The sequence below is a fragment of the Ammospiza caudacuta genome, chromosome 33 (genome assembly GCF_027887145.1).
Source record: "Ammospiza caudacuta isolate bAmmCau1 chromosome 33, bAmmCau1.pri, whole genome shotgun sequence".
Taxonomy (NCBI): domain Eukaryota; kingdom Metazoa; phylum Chordata; class Aves; order Passeriformes; family Passerellidae; genus Ammospiza; species Ammospiza caudacuta.
In genome coordinates this window covers 1,517,852-1,534,647 of record NC_080625.1, presented here as the reverse complement: position 1 = coordinate 1,534,647, position 16,796 = coordinate 1,517,852, and the positions used below count along the sequence as shown (strand labels likewise).

Here is a 16,796-nt window from a genome sequence, read left to right as displayed (position 1 = left end):
CCTCGGCGCCCCCAAATTCCCGCCCCGCCCCCGCTCCCCGCGGCCTCGGCCCCGCTGCGCCTCCGCTGGGCCCCACCGGGACCACAATGCCCACAATGCAGCGCGGCTCCGACGACCGCGGCCGCCCCAAGCCGCCGCCTGGGGGGGGACTTCTGACTACTTCTGTCAGGTACAGCTTCTGATTGGTCCGCGCGGCTTTTGGCGCTTCTCGCCGCAAGTCTCGCGAGAGAAACAAGACTCCAATTTGAGTGACGGCAACTCTGTGGGCTCCTTAAATGCGGCCGGTAACGGCGGAGTCCGCCTGGAAATGGCGAGATGGAGCCTAAACCCCCTGGGGATTGAGCCTAAACCCCCTGGGATCGAGCTGAAGCAGCCACCCATGCATTGGAGCGGTACCGGAAAGGGCGGGCGGTGGCCTCGCCTGGCCCCCTCCCCGCCCCATTTGGCGCTCCTCGCGCGACTGCTCCGCCATTTTCACTGCTAGCCGGGCCTGTTCTGTGCCTGGACCGGCGCCTGTCCCGGGACTCGTTCGCCACCCGAGTGTCCCCAAGGTGTCTCCAGTGACGATGGAGCTCCGACAGGTGCGACAGGAAAGGGGAGAGGTGACACGGAGGGGACAGCGGGGACGGGGTGGGGCGGGGACCCGGCCGGTAGCGGGGACGATGGGGGAGAAGGAACAGTGGGGGATGGGGGGGACACGGGGGGTGGCGGGAGGGGACAGGGGGGCGCAAAGGGGACAGGCGGGAGTGGCAGGAAGGGGGGAGGTGACAGAGGGGTGGAAGGGGGGTACAACGGGGGATGGTGAAAGGGGACAGTGGAGAACGGTGGGGGTGGGAAAGGGGGGACAAAGAGGGGACAAGGGGGTGACAAAGGGACAGAGGGGACAGCAGAGCCCTCCAGGGAAAGGACAAAGGGGACCCTGGGAGGGCACAGGGGCTACCGTAGGAGGCCGCAAGTGCCACCAGGTCCGTGACACCTCCCCTGTCCCCTGCCCAGTGGTTCAAGGCCCTGCTGGACCCACGGGTCACCATGCCGTTCATCACGGGGGTGGACCCCTTGTTCTGCGTAGCGAAGGAGACGCTGTTGCGCAGATTACAGAGAGAGTGGAAGTCGTGCTTCACCAGTGAGCTTCAGAAGCACCTGGTGTACATTGATGCCACCTGGGGGCACCGCACTGCCGCCTTCGATGGTGATAACCTTGTCGCCTTCCCGAGCATCTACGAGAGCAATCCATGGATTTGCCACAGGCGCATGACAACAGAACTGGAGGAACTGTTCGTGTCTCAACTTCTGTACAGGTGGGTCCAGCTGGCCAGGAAGGCCACCAAGCTCTGCAAAGCCTGCAGGGAGACAGCCACTGAGGTGGCTGCCAGCGAGGCAACAAGGGCCACCATGGAGAGACAGCGGGTGGAGGCAGCCCTGGGGCTGCTGGAGCGCTTGGTGGCCGCGTGTGACGAAGCCACCGCGTTCCCCCGGGAGCTGGAGCGCCTGCTCAGGGACACCAAGACCACTTTTGGGGGTAAAAATAAGGCATCCCGCAAAGTGCGCAGTGTCTCGGTGGCCAAGGTGGCCGTGGCCGAGCAGCTGTGGGAGGCTAGTGGCCACCTAGTCAAGGATTTCCTGGAGAGAGCGGTTGACAACATCATTGAGTTCTCTTTCACCATTTGTCCCGACAGCTCCCTTGCCTATGATGAGGCTGACTGGTGCCTAAGAGCCGTTGAGGACATCCCAAGGCCCCTCCGATCCCCGGAGCGTTCTCAGAGCAACCCCCAGGTGTCCCCAGTGAGTGTGGGGCCCCAAGAGGTGCGATGGGTGGGGGTGGGGACAGGGGGACAGAGGGGACACTGAGGGGATGGAGGCCATTACTGGGGATGGAGGAAACACGGGGATGGCAGGAGGGGACAGGAGGTTGCATGGGGGACAGGAGGGAGTGGCTGGAAGGGGGGAGGTGATAGAGAGGGGAAGGGACATGAGGGAGGAGGGTGCAGTGGGGAATGGGGGGGACACGGCAGGGAGGGGACACTGGGGTGGTGGTGGTGGCAGAGGGCACAGCAGTGGGAGCAGGGGGGTGGCAGAGTGGACAGCAGGAGGGCAGGGGCTGGGAGAGGTTACGAGGGGAGGGGCAGGGGGTGGCAGAGGGAACAAGAGGCTGACAAAGGGATTGAGGGGACAAAGGGGATCCCTCAGTGGCAGGGGTCACCACAGGGAGCCGTAAGTGCCACCAGGTCCCTGACACCTCCCCTGTCCCCTCCCCAGCTGTCCCCGGCCCTGCTGCTGCCGCAGGTCACCATGGTGGCCATCCTGGGCAAGCAGGTGGACATCCTGCCCAGGCGGGGCACAAAGCGGCTCAAGTTCCTAAATCACCTGCACTCGAAGTTGGTAGACTTCTGCAGGAAGCTGGGGGCCATCATGAAGTCCATTCAAGACCCATGGTGGCGCCGCAATGTCACCTCCAACGATGAAGCCCCTCCTGCCTCCCTGAGCATGGCTCTGGCTGTCTACCAGCACACCCCATGGACCACCTGGGGCCATGTGGTAGTGGAGGCCTGGCACTGGCTGGGGTCGCTGAATGGGCAATTGGAGAACAGCGCCGAGCTGGTCAGGGCAGCCACCGAGCTCCTCAGCATCTGCAGGAAATTGGCTGCCGAGGCGGCCATTGAGGAGGCCAATGCCCAGGCCAGGGCACGGGCTGCCCGTTATGGGAGAGCTCTGGAACACATGGTGGCGCTGGGCGAGCATGAGAGGGCCAGGTGGAAAACCCGGGTGAAGAGAGAGGCCAGGGTGGCTGCCAGCAGGGCAAGAAGGGTGAGACAGCGGGTGGAGGCGGCCCAGAGGCTGCTGGAGCGCTTGGTGGCTGCATCTAAGGAAGCCACCGCGTTCCCCCGGGAGCTGCACCGCAGGGTTGAGGTCATTGTGGATGCCCTGGAGAGCATAAACGGCGAGTCCCCCAATGTCCCTGAGGACTTGGTGGCCAAGGTGGCCAAAGCCGAGTGGCTGTGGGAGGCCAATGCCCACCTGGCCAAGCGTCACCTGGTGGGGGCAATTGACAACATCACCAAGTTCTTGTTAAATGCTGGTCGTGCCAGCCCCAGTGTCAGTGAGGTGGCCGAGCCGTGCCGAAGAGCCACTGAAGGCATCCCAAGGCTCCTTCAACCCCCGGAGCATCCTCAGAGCATCCCTGAGATGTCCCCACTGAGCACGGAGCCCCAAGAGGTGCGATGAGGGGTTTGTGGGGGTAGAGAGGGGGACACGGGGCAGGGGAAGGGGCAATAGAGGATGGAGGAGACATGGGGGGTGGCAGGAGGGGACAGGGGATCTCAAAGGGGACAGGAGGGAGTGGTGGGAAGGGGGAGGTGACAGAGGAGTGGAGGGGAAGTGGGGGGAGGGGGCAGTGGGGGATGGGGGGGACAGTGGAGAGGAGGGGACACGGGGGCTGGTGGGGAGCGGCAGACGGGACAGTGAGGGGTGGCATAGGGGACAGCAGTGGGCGCAGGGAGTGGCAGAGGGGACAAGACGCCGACAAAGGGACAGAGGGGACAAAGGGGAACCCGGGAGGACACAGGGGCCACTCCAGGAGGCCAGAAGTGCCACCACGTCCCTGACACCTCCCCTGTCTCTTCGCCAGCTGAACTTGGCCCTGCTGAAGCACAACACTGGTGACTCCATCTGTCACAACTCCAATCTTGCTGACGCTCCCACCTCCCTGTGCCCGGCCACGGCCGCCTACGAGAACGCCGCGTTGACCACCTGGGGTGAGAAGGGACCAGGTGACAGTGGTGGCCAGCGAGTGGCACAGGTCGGTGTCCACGTTGGAGGACAGCTGGACCCAGCTGACCAGAGAGGCCATCAAGCATAACAGTGTTCTCCCGTGCCGCCATTTCCGCACTTCTTTGGCAGCCAAGGTGACCAGGGCTGAGTGGCTGTGGGTGGCCAGCCGCCTCCTGGCCAGGGACCACTTGGTGGGGGCACTTGGGGACATCCACACCATCTTCAGGTGTGGTGACCCCGATGGCTCCATTGCCCACGTGGTAGCTGACCTGTGCCAAAGAGCTGCTGAGGACATCCCAAATCTGCTGCAGGGACAGTGATGTCCCCAATGTGACGTCATCAGGGCAGTGACATCATCAGGGACATGGCTGTCCTTTTTTCTGCCTTGCCATGTAGGATTTGAAACAAATATAGGGAATTTTCTGGGAATTTTCACTGAAATTGACCCAAAGCCTGATGGGAATTCCCAGGGTAATGTCACTGGGGACACTCAGGGACATTCTGGGGACACTCAGGGACAGGGGTGAATGAGTCCCATCAAGAGCTTCCAGCTTTTCACTGTGCCTGCAGCAGAGATGGGTTATAAATGACACTAACTGGCTTCTGCATTTCTGTATTGGCTTTTCCGCATTGTTATGAATCACCAGCAATTTGATTATGGAGGGGCTTTGACAGCTGGCCTGCAAGCAAAGCTGAGTTAAGAGAAGTAACAATTGATGGTTACTAAATGTATCCACAGCAAGGGAGATGACAAGACCATCAGCATGGAAACGGATTGGAAAAGATAGATGAAAATTTTTGTTAGCTAGACTGTGTGCCTAAGTACATGTGTATACGTGCCTTATTATATTTCTGTAAAACTTTTGCCAATTATATTGACACTAATTGCTTTGCACCAATTAATATCAAGCTTTGTTAAGAGTATATAAACTGGAGAACATGCAGAATAAAAAACTTTATCTTCTTGGACCCCGATTACATGTGTGTGACTTACACATCCAACCTAATGGTGACATTTGATACTGATATTGATTATTGATGATTCCTTGTAGCTGCTGGTTGGTGCAATATAATCTGTCAGTTCCTGTGTGCACCGTACAGCCTATTAATTATTAATTAATACCATCTATAAAGATTAGACTGGGCTGATCTGTGTTCTGTGTCAGACATCACTGACCCCATTGAGAGACGAGTGGTCAATAAATCCAACGTTCCTTGAGGGGAGCACAGCCAGGGAGCTGCTTCAAGGCGCTGTCACTGAGATATTTCCCTTTGAAAACCCTGGGTGGGAGGCAAATACACCCGAGCAGATGGCAAAATTAAAATGATATCAAAGCCTTGTGGAATTAAAACATGGGGTCTCTAAAGCTGTGAATTTGACAAAGCTTCACCAAGTGAGGCAAAATGATGATGAATCACACACTGATTTTTTAAACAGGTGAAGAGAAACTGCCATCAAATCTACTGATCTAGATCCTGAGTCAGCTGAGGGTAAAGCACATCTGGTTTTCTTTTGTGTGGGTCAGGCTTCAAATGATATAAGAAGAAAAGACAAAAGGATTTGAAGACATGGATAAACTGCTGGAGGTTGCCTGGAAGGTGTTTTGAGACAGGGGCCCAACTGAAAGAGTTAATCCCGACGTAGCAAGAAGGCAACTTGGGAAAAGTGACCCAAGAAAGCTTCCCCTGTGGAGAAGGCTCAGAGTGCATCCTGTAAGAAATGGGGGCATTGGAAAAAGGACTGTCCAGTGCTGAAAGAAAAATCATCAGTCCCTTTCATAGCAGCGGTGCCCAGCTTGGAATAATGAGCATTGACTCCATGATTGCAGCAGGCTGATGTTGCCTTCTATACCAAGGCAGGCGACCTGGTTCTGAGGTACAGCCCACTCTCCAGGGCCGTTCGGGCCAATGACACACGCAGACACCAATGTGGTGGACGGTCAAAAGGCGTTTATTACTTCTTCTTCTGGGGTCTTATAGTCTTGGGGGTCTCTACGTCAAAAGGGGTTTGTCTTTCTTATCTATGGTTAGTAGGGAATGGAAAAGTGCTGGGTAAGGAGTGGAAAAGTGCTGGGTAAGGGATAGAAAGTTGCTGACTTCAGTGGGACAACATTCCTATTGTTAGTGGGGCCACATTCCTATTGTTAGTTTATCTATGAGTAACTGAGTGTCTTATCTACAGGAAACAGAGGGTCCTGCCTTTCCGTGACATCGCGTCATCTTCCACAGCGCCTCTCCCTGACTACCACATCTCCCCCTCCCTTTTCACAAATGAATGAGGTAGTCATGTACATAGGTACTGAAATGAGGTATGAGGTTGTAACTTGACAAGGGAAAGGGGTTTTGGGAAACCTGAGTAAGCTTTTGCCAGACAAGTTTGGAAAATCTTGTGACTGGCAGTGTTCCTTGGTTGAATTCCCTGGTTGAATTCACAGCAATTGTCGTCGCCCTATGAACAGGATGTTTGTCCGTTCCAGGCAGCTCTGAATGAACGAGACCAGTTTGTTCAGCAGGCATGGTCCGAAGGTGACTGTTAGAAACAGCATCGCCAATGGACCTATCAAGGCAGAAATCAGAGTGGTTAGCCAAGGTGATTGATTGAACCAGGACTCGTACCAGCCCTGTTGGGCCTCCCTGTCTTTCTGCCTCTGAGCCAGTCGGTTCCGGAGTTCTGCCATGGAGTCTCTCACGACTCCCGTGTGGTCTGCATAGAAACAACACTCCTCTTTCAAGGCGGCACACAGGCCCCCTTGCTGCATGAACAGGAGGTCCAGGCCTCGCCTGTTCTGCAAGACCACTTCTGAGAGTGAGGAGACTGACTTCTCTAGAAAGGAGATGGATTTCTCGATCCTCTGCAGGTCCTCGTCAATCGTTGCCTGCAGCTGTGACAGTCCTTGGTGCTGTGTCGCTAAGGCTGAGACTCTTGTGGCTGTTCCTGCTGCTCCCAGGCCGGGCAGCATTGCGATAGTTATACCTGTTACTATTTCTCTTTTGTGGATCCGGCTGGGTCCCTCAAGAAGGTGGTACATTTCTTCGTCTGAGTGGTACAAAACCCTAGGAACAATCAGAACTTGAACACAGAAGTCGTTAGAGTCATTGAATTTGGGAAGGAACACACAGGGGCTCACTCCGGATCGCTGGCAAACCCACATCCCCGATGTGGATGGGACTGCCCACTCATTGTTTTTCCTGTTAGGCTTGACAATTTTGGTGCAGACGTTGCCTTTCCGCCTAGCTAGGGTGGCATTGCCAAAGCATCTGCCCCGGCCTGTGACTTGACTCAGGGTGATTCCTTTGTGAGGTGTGTCCCATCTGCACTGGTGAGGGGCGTTGGCTGAGGAATAACTGAAGGGAGTGTTTAGAGCGACTCCTTCGTAAAAGGGGGGTTTGACATCGTAACAAAGCCAGCAGGATTCGGTTAGGTTAGGGTTGGATTCGTTCAGGGATACAAAGGTAGCTTCTAACATACGAAGGATTGGGTCTGCGTCTGACTCGGTTAAGCGGCTCATCTGAAAGGTTTCCGCTTGACCGGTCGGGACATTGCTGACCCCTGTGGGTAAGGTTTTGGGGTAGGTTATGTTTCTCCCTTTCGGCACACTTTTAATCGCTTTGTTGGGTCCGACTGCTCGGGGTGCCGACGGCTGGAGCCTGATAATTTGCACGTTCACCCTCTCTTTTGACCCTTGAAGGACCACTGTCCACGTTCTGCCTGTGGCCCAGCTAGGATGATCTGGCTGCAAGACCGTCATGTTGTAATCTGTGCACGCCCGAAAACTAGGGACTTTATGTTGGTTTCGATGGAAGTTTCCGTGGGAGAAGAAGGGTGTTTTGCAGCCGATGGCTGCCCAGGTGAACTGTAAGAATTTGTCAGGCTCTTGTGGATCCCACCCAGGCCCCGACGGTCTGGCATCTGTAACTATGGTTTCGCAGCCCCAGTGCCCACAATATCCCCACCCTGGGTGATTGCAGTAGCTTTTCCCAGGGTTTGAAGCTGGGCACCAGTAGGATAGGTAGGAGTGTGTGACGTGTGGGGAATAGGGGTTTACCCTTGGCTGTCCTGGAAACAGGTCGGTGATGCGGAGCACGAAGGATGGGGTGTTTGGTGTGGTGATTTCTCTGAGTGCTTTGCCACTACTAAGGTGTGGAGAGATTTATTAATAATTGGTTAGCTGAGAAAGGCCACGCTGAAATAATGCCGCTGGTTAAGCTGAAAGAGAAAAGCCAGCAGTCAGCAAGCTAAAAGGAAAGGTCAGCAGTGACCTTGCTGCAACATGAGGAGAGGGAGTAGAGATTAGTCCTGAATATATCCTGAGAATATGTGAAAAGTATCAAAAGTAGAACCATAGGAATGCAGAAGTAGGCGTAGGTGCTGATATGTAACTAACCAATCCTGAGCTCAACTTTTGCAATATGTATGAAGCTCATTATGAACTGTATTTAACCCGCCGTACTGATCAATAAAATTGGGCCTGTGATGATCAAATTGATGTCCTGGGTCTCCTTCCGTCGACAAATGGTGGAGAATGCGGGCATAACCGAATCTCTGCCCTTTTTCTCGGATTAAAAGAAAAAGGGATTACGCCACGGTCGAGGAAGTTGGGTTTGGGTCCCGGCAGCAGGGACGGTGCCGGAATTTGAAGCACCCTTAAGGTTCACAACGGTGACTTAAGCCAATACGTGTCCACAGGAGCCTGGAGAGCTGCAACAGCGCACGCTGATCAATAGGTATGGATAGGCAAGCGGCATATGATTTATTCGCCCCATATTTAGAGTGGCGAGGGATAAAAGGGATAGATTTAAAAAAGGAGTTACCAGGGTTATTAGCTTATGGCCATGCTAAAGGTATCTTTTCTAATCCTTATACAGTTCATGAGCTAGCAGAGTGGAAGAAGTTTGGGGAAATATTGTGGGATACAGTGTTAGACGATGATAAGTCAGCAAAGAAATTCCTGAAGTTATGGCGGGTGGTGTATAACACGTTACTTCAGCAGGTCTCTGAGAGAAAGGCAGCAGAAAGGGCAACAGAAGCTCATAAGAGGAATATAGGGTATGGTCGTGAGGATGATCCCCTGGCACCTTCTGTAACTAAGGTACTTATGCCTAAGGGTCCCCAGGAAAGTAGTGTGGAAGATTTTCCTATGGGCGCAGTGGAACCGTCTGCACCTTTCCTGTCAGAGGGGGAGGGCGAGTCAGATGGTGGGGGTAAGAGCAAACCAGCTTTGCCTCCGCCACCAGCTTCAGGCGGGTCGGATGGTGGGGGTGGGAGCAAGCCAGCTTCGCCTCCGCCGCCAGCCTTGCCTCCGCCGCTTCACCCGAGTAAGCCGGCTCCGGTTACAGCTTCGGCGGGGGGGCCGCTTCCCCCGCCCGAGCCGGCTCCAGCGGGGGGGTTGATTCCTCCCCACAGGCCGGCTCCGCTCGAGCTGGCTCCGGTTTCACTGTCAGCTCCAGCGGGGGGGCCGCTTGCCCTGCCTCCCCCGCGCGAGCCAGCCTCTGCTTCACTGCCTTCCCTGTGCAAAAACTCGGTGCCTGCACCGAAGCGCCAGCAGCATAGCACCCTTAAAGAGCCAGATCCCATCCCAGGGGCACACCGTGATCCATGGGGGGAGATGGCTAAACAGAGGAGGGAAGCTTGGGCTGCTTTGGCAAAGGAAGTAATGCAAATGGGGGATGGTGAGGCGATGGAAATAGCTTCTAGTCTTGCATGTCCGGTAACATACACACCACAGTATGATGCACAGGGGAACCTTACGCATAATATAGCAGAATATACTCCCTTAGATTGGAAGCTGTTAACTCAGCTACGTTCTACGGTTAGTCAGTTTGGAGTAAAAAGTGAACCTGTTAGGCAAATGTTAGATTATCTTTTTAATACTCAGGTTTTATGTCCTAATGATTTAAGAGGAATAGTTCGGTTGATATTCACTCAGCATCAGCAGTTATTGTTTAATGCACATGACCCATTACATGGAGTAACAGTAAAGGAGCTGATGGGCTTAGAGGCATTTTTACGTACAGAGGCACAGATGATATCGGGAGAAGATAAACTTAGACAGTCTATGAGGTTAGTGCGTGCTGCAATAGACATGGTTAAAGAGCCAGGAGGGTTACCGGCTTATATGGGCATTAAACAAGGTAGGGAAGAATCATTTGGAAATTTTATCGATAGAACAGCTGCTGCTATAGATCGGGCTGGTGTTGCAGGGCACTATTGAAGCAGTGTGCCTTGCAAAATAGCAATCCAGCAACCCAAAGAGTGTTAGCTACTTTAGGGGTAAATTGGGCTATTGAGGAAGCATTAGAGTGAATGGCATTAATGCCAAAAGCTTCACAGGCATTTATAGTAGAAGCCTTAAAGGAATTAGGATTAGGGTTACAAAAGCAAGCAGAGTCCACTCAAAATCAGGTGTTAGCTGCTCTTGCTCCTCTCCGAAGCGGCTCACTGGCATTCACGCAAGGAGGTTCAAAACCATTTATCAAGTGTTACCGATGCGGCAACGAAGGACACACACGCCGAACGTGCCGAGCGACTGGTGTATGGTGTCAACACTGCCGATCCAGCTCCCACAACACTACGGCTTGTAGGCGCCGGTCGGGAAACCATCCGCGGAGCGCGCATCTCGGGGGCCGCGCCCAGACACAAGTTGCCGCCGTGACATCAGAGACACCAGCTGCTGCAACATCGCTGCTACCTCCTGTCTGCAACCCGCAACAACAGGGAGCCTCGGCTTGGACTTATCAGCAGCAGTAGACGTCACACTAATGACGAACCGGCCTGAGAGAATACCCACTGGAGTAAAGGGCCCTCTTAAATGGACAAACATGTGGAGCATTATTGCTGGGACGTTCCTCTACAACTATGTTGGGATTATTTGTTTTGCCTGGTGTTATCGATGCGGACTTTACCGGGGAAATACAAATCATGGCTTACACCCTTTATCCTCCGATTAAAATTACAAAGGGACAACGCATTGCACAATTGGTACCACTGTCACAAATGACATCAGGAATACAATCATTTACTGGGCAAACACGGGATGAAAAAGGTTTTGGCTCTACTGGTGTTACACTTTTAACTGTGGATTTACAAAATAGACCAAAGCAAAAGGTTGAAATTACTTATGGGCATCAAAGCATAACCCTTTATGGATTATTGGATACAGGAGCAGATACCAGCATCATTTCTCCAGAAGCATGGCCACAACATTGGCCTCTATTTCCTTCATCAAACATGCTCACAGGAGTGGGAGGATTTACATTGGCAAGCAGATCGCCGTCTTTGTCTGTGTGCATTGAGAATCAACAAATATCTGCTGTGTTTTCAATTGTTCAACTGCCTCCTACAGTTTCTTGCTTAATTGGAAGGGATATTTTAACACAATTGGGAGTGGTGTTGACTAATCAGCACCCTTTGGGGTAATTGCCATTGCTTGGACTTTCCCCATTCCACTCACCTGGAGAACGGATACACCGGTGATGGTTAAGCAATGGCCACTAAAAGGGGAGAGTCTTATGCATGCCCATGAATTGGTACAGGAACAATATACAAAAGGGCACCTACGACTATCCACGAGCCCTTGGAATACACCTATTTTTGTAATTAAAAAGAAATCAGGGAAATATCGTCTAATACATGATTTGAGGGCTGTAAATGACCAAATGGAACCAATGGGGGCCTTACAGCCTGGTCTTCCAAATCCAGCTATGATTCCAGAACACTGGCCACTTTTAATTATTGACCTAAAGGATTTTTTTTTCACTATTGGCCTGCATCCTGATGACATGAAGAGATTTGCTTTTACTTTACCAGCAATAAATCGTGGAGAACCGGATAAACGGTTTGAATGGACGTCTCTTCCGCAGGGCATGCGCAACTCTCCCACTTTATGTCAGCTTTATGTTGATGCTGCATTACAGCCACTACGTCGCAAATGGCCAGCAACTATAATATATCATTACATGGATGATATTTTGTTTGCACAGCAACAGCCATTCTCCTCTTTACAGATTAACATCATTAAAAATACTCTTGCTGCATATTCACTTGTTATTGCTACAGAGAAAATTCAGACTACAAGGCCCTGGAAATATTTGGGATGGACTCTGACGGATCAAATAGTAATACCACAAAAATTGGAATTACAATTGGACATTAAAACTCTACATGATGCACAGAAGTTGCTGGGAGACTTACAGTGGCTGAAGACTATTGTGGGAATACCAAATCATTTACTAGAAGCCCTACGGCCTTTGTTAAAAGGCGTGGACCCTACTACTCCTGTACACCTGACAAAGGAGCATCATCTTGCCTTGCAGCAAATTAGTAACTGTGTACAGCAAGGGTATGTGTCTCGTCGACAACTCGACCACCCCATTGACCTTACTATCTGGAATAGCCCTTGCCACTTGCTTGGTGCTCTCTCTCAGTTGCAAAAGAAAACGGGGGAGATACGGGTGTTGGAATGGTTATCACCACCACTACAGCATAAGAAAACAATATCTTCAAAAATTGAACAATTGGCTGCATTAATCAAAAAGGGGCGTCTCAGAATTCTTGAAGTGGATGGTAGAGAACCTGCTACTATTAGATTGCCTATGGAAAAGGAAACCTTGGACTGGTACTTGATTAATTCTAAGAATTTACAAGAAGCATTATTGATGTCACCTGCTAAAGTAGAGACTAGTAAATTAGTGCCTAGAGTTTTGCAATGGATGACAGAATGGAACTGGATCACTCGACCTTTGAGAGAAGAACGCCCCATAGAAGGAGCTATTACAGCTTTTACGGATGCAGGAAAGAAATCAAGGCATGCTGCTGTTACCTGGCAAGAAAAGGGACAATGGAAGCATCAACTCCTCACAGCAGACCCTGCAGATAGCTTACAAACTTTGGAATTGCTAGCAGTAGTATGGGCGGTATCCAACTTACAGGAGCCTTTAAATGTGGTCACAGACTCTATGTATGTTGCAGGAGTAGCCAAACGAATAGAGGAAGCAGCAATTAAGGAAGTGAATAATAAACGATTGTATGAGTTACTGATACAGTTAAGGAAGGCTTTACGAGAAAGAAATGCAGCATATTCTGTGATTCATATTAGGAGTCATAAGTGGTCTGAAGGTTTAGGAGAAGGGAATGAACGTGCAGATAAATTGGTTACTCTAACCATTGATAATTCTTGTCCTATTGACAAGCTCACATTGGCCAGAGAAGCACATAGTAGATATCATCAAAATGCAAGAGGTTTAGCAAAACACTTTGAGCTGAGTTTGTCAGAAGCCAAGGCCATTGTCAGAGCATGTCCAACATGTAGTTATCATAATGGTGGAATAGGTCTAGGCATCGGGGTTAATCCTCGAGGTTTAGAAATAAATGAGAAATGGCAAATGGATGTTACACACATAGCCAGATTTGGTAAAGTCAAGCATGTGCACGTCACCATAGATACATATAGTCATTACATATGGGCTACGGCTCAGGCAGGAGAGAAAGCTACACATGTTATCAGACACCTGTTAAGTTGTTTCGCTGTTATGGGAGTTCCAAAGAGTATTAAAACCGATAATGGTCCAGCTTATGTAAGTGCTAGGGTTCGGAAATTTTTGAATCAGTGGTCTGTTAAGCACGTGACAGGTATTCCACACTCTCCTACTGGACAGGCAATAGTGGAAAGAGCAAACGGTACGCTTAAGCAGTATATTGAAAAACATCAAGATTTGGCAGATCCACAAGCATGTTTGGCTAAGGTTTTGTATGTGATTAACCATTTATGCATTTTTGGGGAAGATGATACCCCCCCTGCAATGAAACATCATCCGAGGTCAGGTCAGGAAAATACCAAGGAAACAGAGGTCTGGGTTAAGTATAAGAACCCAAGTACAGGATTATGGGAAAAACCTGCAAAAGTATTATATTGGGGTCGGGGGTATCTTTGTGTTTCCTCACCTACAGGACCTTTGTGGGTGCCTGCTAAGTGGACTAAACCTGTTTTTGATGCAGCCTCTGGTGGATCGCCTCACGGAGGAGGACAGGGAGCGACTGGGGAAGAAACTGCTTCTAGTCCTACAGCCACTACTGTTACAATTGAAGGGGTACTCGGAAGCGTTGGACAGAGCACTGACACGTCGCTATCGGACAGCCCAGGAGCTGATTGGTTTTATTGACTCATTATCAACTTTTCGCTTAACGAATCCAGCGAAACTACATTGCCTTGACTGTCACAATCCACATTGTGCTGCCTGGATAGCTCTACGTTGTGGGGGTTGTGAAAGAACTTCTTGGATAGAACAATCATTATTGTGGGATTTGTGGTGTCATATTTGTGAACAAGAGCACACGTGGGGTAAAAGTTGGCAAGATGAATTAAGGAGACAAACAGGGCAAAACGCATATATAGCTTTAAATCTTTATGAGTCTCCTGAACAGAAAATTCTTGCTTATTATCGATGGGAGGTACAATGTATTGTGAATAGAATTAAGGTTCAAAGTAAATCACGTATAGTTTCTATAAGGTGTAGGAAATTACTGCCTTTAACACAGCATTCAATTGTAGGACCCTTCAAAGGGGATCCTGATAGAGCATTAGATTGCTGCATTGACAAGTTGCAAAAATTGAGTTTGCAAGTGGCAGGACCAGTGAAATCAGGAGCAGCAAGATTAAAGACAGATAAGAAAAAGAAGGCAAAAAGGGAATGGTCTCATTTGAATAAGGGTATCAGTGATTGTTAATTAATTTTCTATGATTAGAACAATTTTACAGTTGTGGGACCCTCAGGAGGATATAGTTGTTGAGGAGGATAACGAACAAGAACTACGATTACAAAATAAGATATACCTTGTATTAAAGAAAGAGCTTGAACGATTAGCCTCATATAGTAAAAAAGCTGAAGAGGCTTTGCGATCACCACTATTGAATTGGTTGCTTTGGGTTGAAGAACCACAATTTTATACTGGTCCTTACTTATATTCACTTCCTTGTTATGTTTGCAAAAAGGATAAAGATAAATGCTATGCATGGGTAGCTTTGCATTGTGCAGATTGTAATCAGGTTTACTGGTATTCACAGAGATCATTGGGATATTTATGGTGTGCACCTTGTTCTGGAAGGTGGATTCGAAATTTTTTCTGGGTTAGAGCTCTTGAACAAAGTACTGGCCTGCCAGGACGGACAGGATTACAGCTTATTGAGAGTGCAGAACAAGTGGTTATAGCATATCTTAGATGGAAGTTGCAGGAAAACCTTAGAATATTTGAAATTAATAAAGCCTCACGCATCATAGCAGCTCGCTGTAAAGCTGATTTGCCTTCAAACTTACCTCATGCTATACCTGTGAGCAAGGATGCTGATTTAGAATTAGATCAGTATATTCAAAAATTGACTCAGCCTTACAATAGACAATCTAGCAAACCAGGGAAAAGACAGCGAAGAAAGGAAAAACAAAACAAGCAGAAGGAAGGAAAAGAGAAGCAAAGCAAGCAGAAAGAAAAATGAGGTTTGTTCTTGTTATACTGCTTAATGCTGTAGCAAGTGAAGCAGTAGGAATAACACGCTTTAGACAACCAAGGGAAAATTTATGGGTGACACTTGCTAATCAAACTAACCAATCATCACTTTGTCTTAGTCTTGGAGGAGTCACTAACCCATTTCGAACATGCCTGGTGGGACTTCCGGTGTGGTCTCCTGGAGAATTTTGCAGTTGGATAAACAATCAAACCTTATGTATGTCTAACATGTCAAACATCACATTGCCAGTGCAACAAGGGTATACTGCAGGTCAGAGTGATGGCTATCGTCAATGCTTACTAATCCAATCACTTAACACCTCTTTGCATTCTCCTCCTGAGGAACTGGATCTTTTTGGAAGTACAAATGCCAGCGTATCTAACACTACAGCTGGTGGATGGTTTAGCTTCAGACTTTCGGGTGCTCAGAATTTAAACCAACCTAAAGAAACATGGGCCACCCTCGATTCATCCCTGAATGTGAGTGAATTCTCTCCACAGCATTACAGTCAAAGTAACGGCACAAATATCACAGCACCAATGAAATTACCCACAGGAATATTTTTGATTTGTGGAGACAGGGCATGGAATAGTATACCAGCTAAACCACAGGGTGGACCCTGTTTTTTGGGAAAATTGTCACTGTTTCACCCTAATGTGTCCTTGCTAATGCAGCTGAGTCAAAATTCAAACAGGAAAAAATGTAGCATACATGACTTAGACTGCAGCAAGATAGGAGATCCACGGTTTTGGGGCACATTCAAACAGGTGGTGGTTTCAACTATCTTGCCAGGAGGATCTGCCAATAAAGCCATGAATTTAGCAAAACAATTAGGATGCTGGGCAAGGGATGAGCTGAACAAGACATCACAAATTCTAGACATGTTAACTGCAGGTGTGCAAAGTGTTAACCATGCTGTTTTGCAGAATAGAGCTGCTGTAGATTTTTTGCTCTTAGCACAAGGGCATGGATGTGAAGAGTTTGAGGGAATGTGTTGCATGAATCTGTCTGATCATTCGGTGTCCATTCACACTAAGATAAAAGAATTGCAACAGGGACTTCACAAACTTAAGGAAGAAGATGGTTTAGGAATTGACGAATGGCTTAAAGGCTTAGGACTTGGGCCATGGCGGAGGAACCTTGTGATCTGTGCTACAGGCCTGCTGGGTGTAATCTTACTGTTTTTGCTTATTTTGCCTTGTATCTTTAACTGTATTCAAAACATGGTCAGCCGTACAATAGCAAAAACATGGCAAACTAATCTCCTTGCACAAGAAGAAAATGGGGGAAATGTGGAGAGTATTATTAATAATTGGTTAGCTGAGAAAGGCCACGCTGAAATAATGCCGCTGGTTAAGCTGAAGGAGAAAAGTCAGCAGTCAGCAAGCTAAAAGGAAAGGTCAGCAGTGACCTTGCTGCAACATGAGGAGAGGGAGTAGAGATTATTCCTGAATATATCCTGAGAATATGTGAAAAGTATCAAAAGTAGAACCATAGGAATGCAGAAGTAGGCGTAGGTGCTGATATGTA

General features: G+C 49.7%; 1 protein-coding gene across 2 annotated transcripts; it reads left to right on the top strand.

Moving 5' to 3' along the window:
* Positions 1-260: 260 nt before the first annotated feature.
* LOC131570246 (uncharacterized) lies at positions 261-4,736 on the top strand. 2 transcript variants are annotated; one of them, XM_058822609.1, is made up of 5 exons: positions 261-581; positions 997-1,298; positions 1,677-1,782; positions 2,257-3,213; positions 3,626-4,736. In XM_058822609.1, exons 1-5 carry the CDS (start codon positions 567-569, stop codon positions 3,854-3,856), a joined length of 1,611 nt encoding a protein of 536 aa, XP_058678592.1. In that variant the 5' UTR covers positions 261-566; the 3' UTR covers positions 3,857-4,736. The 2 variants fall into 2 exon arrangements, with proteins under 2 accessions (XP_058678592.1, XP_058678591.1); XM_058822608.1 differs by having other exon boundaries at positions 1,677-1,803.
* The last annotated feature ends 12,060 nt before the right edge of the window (positions 4,737-16,796 follow it).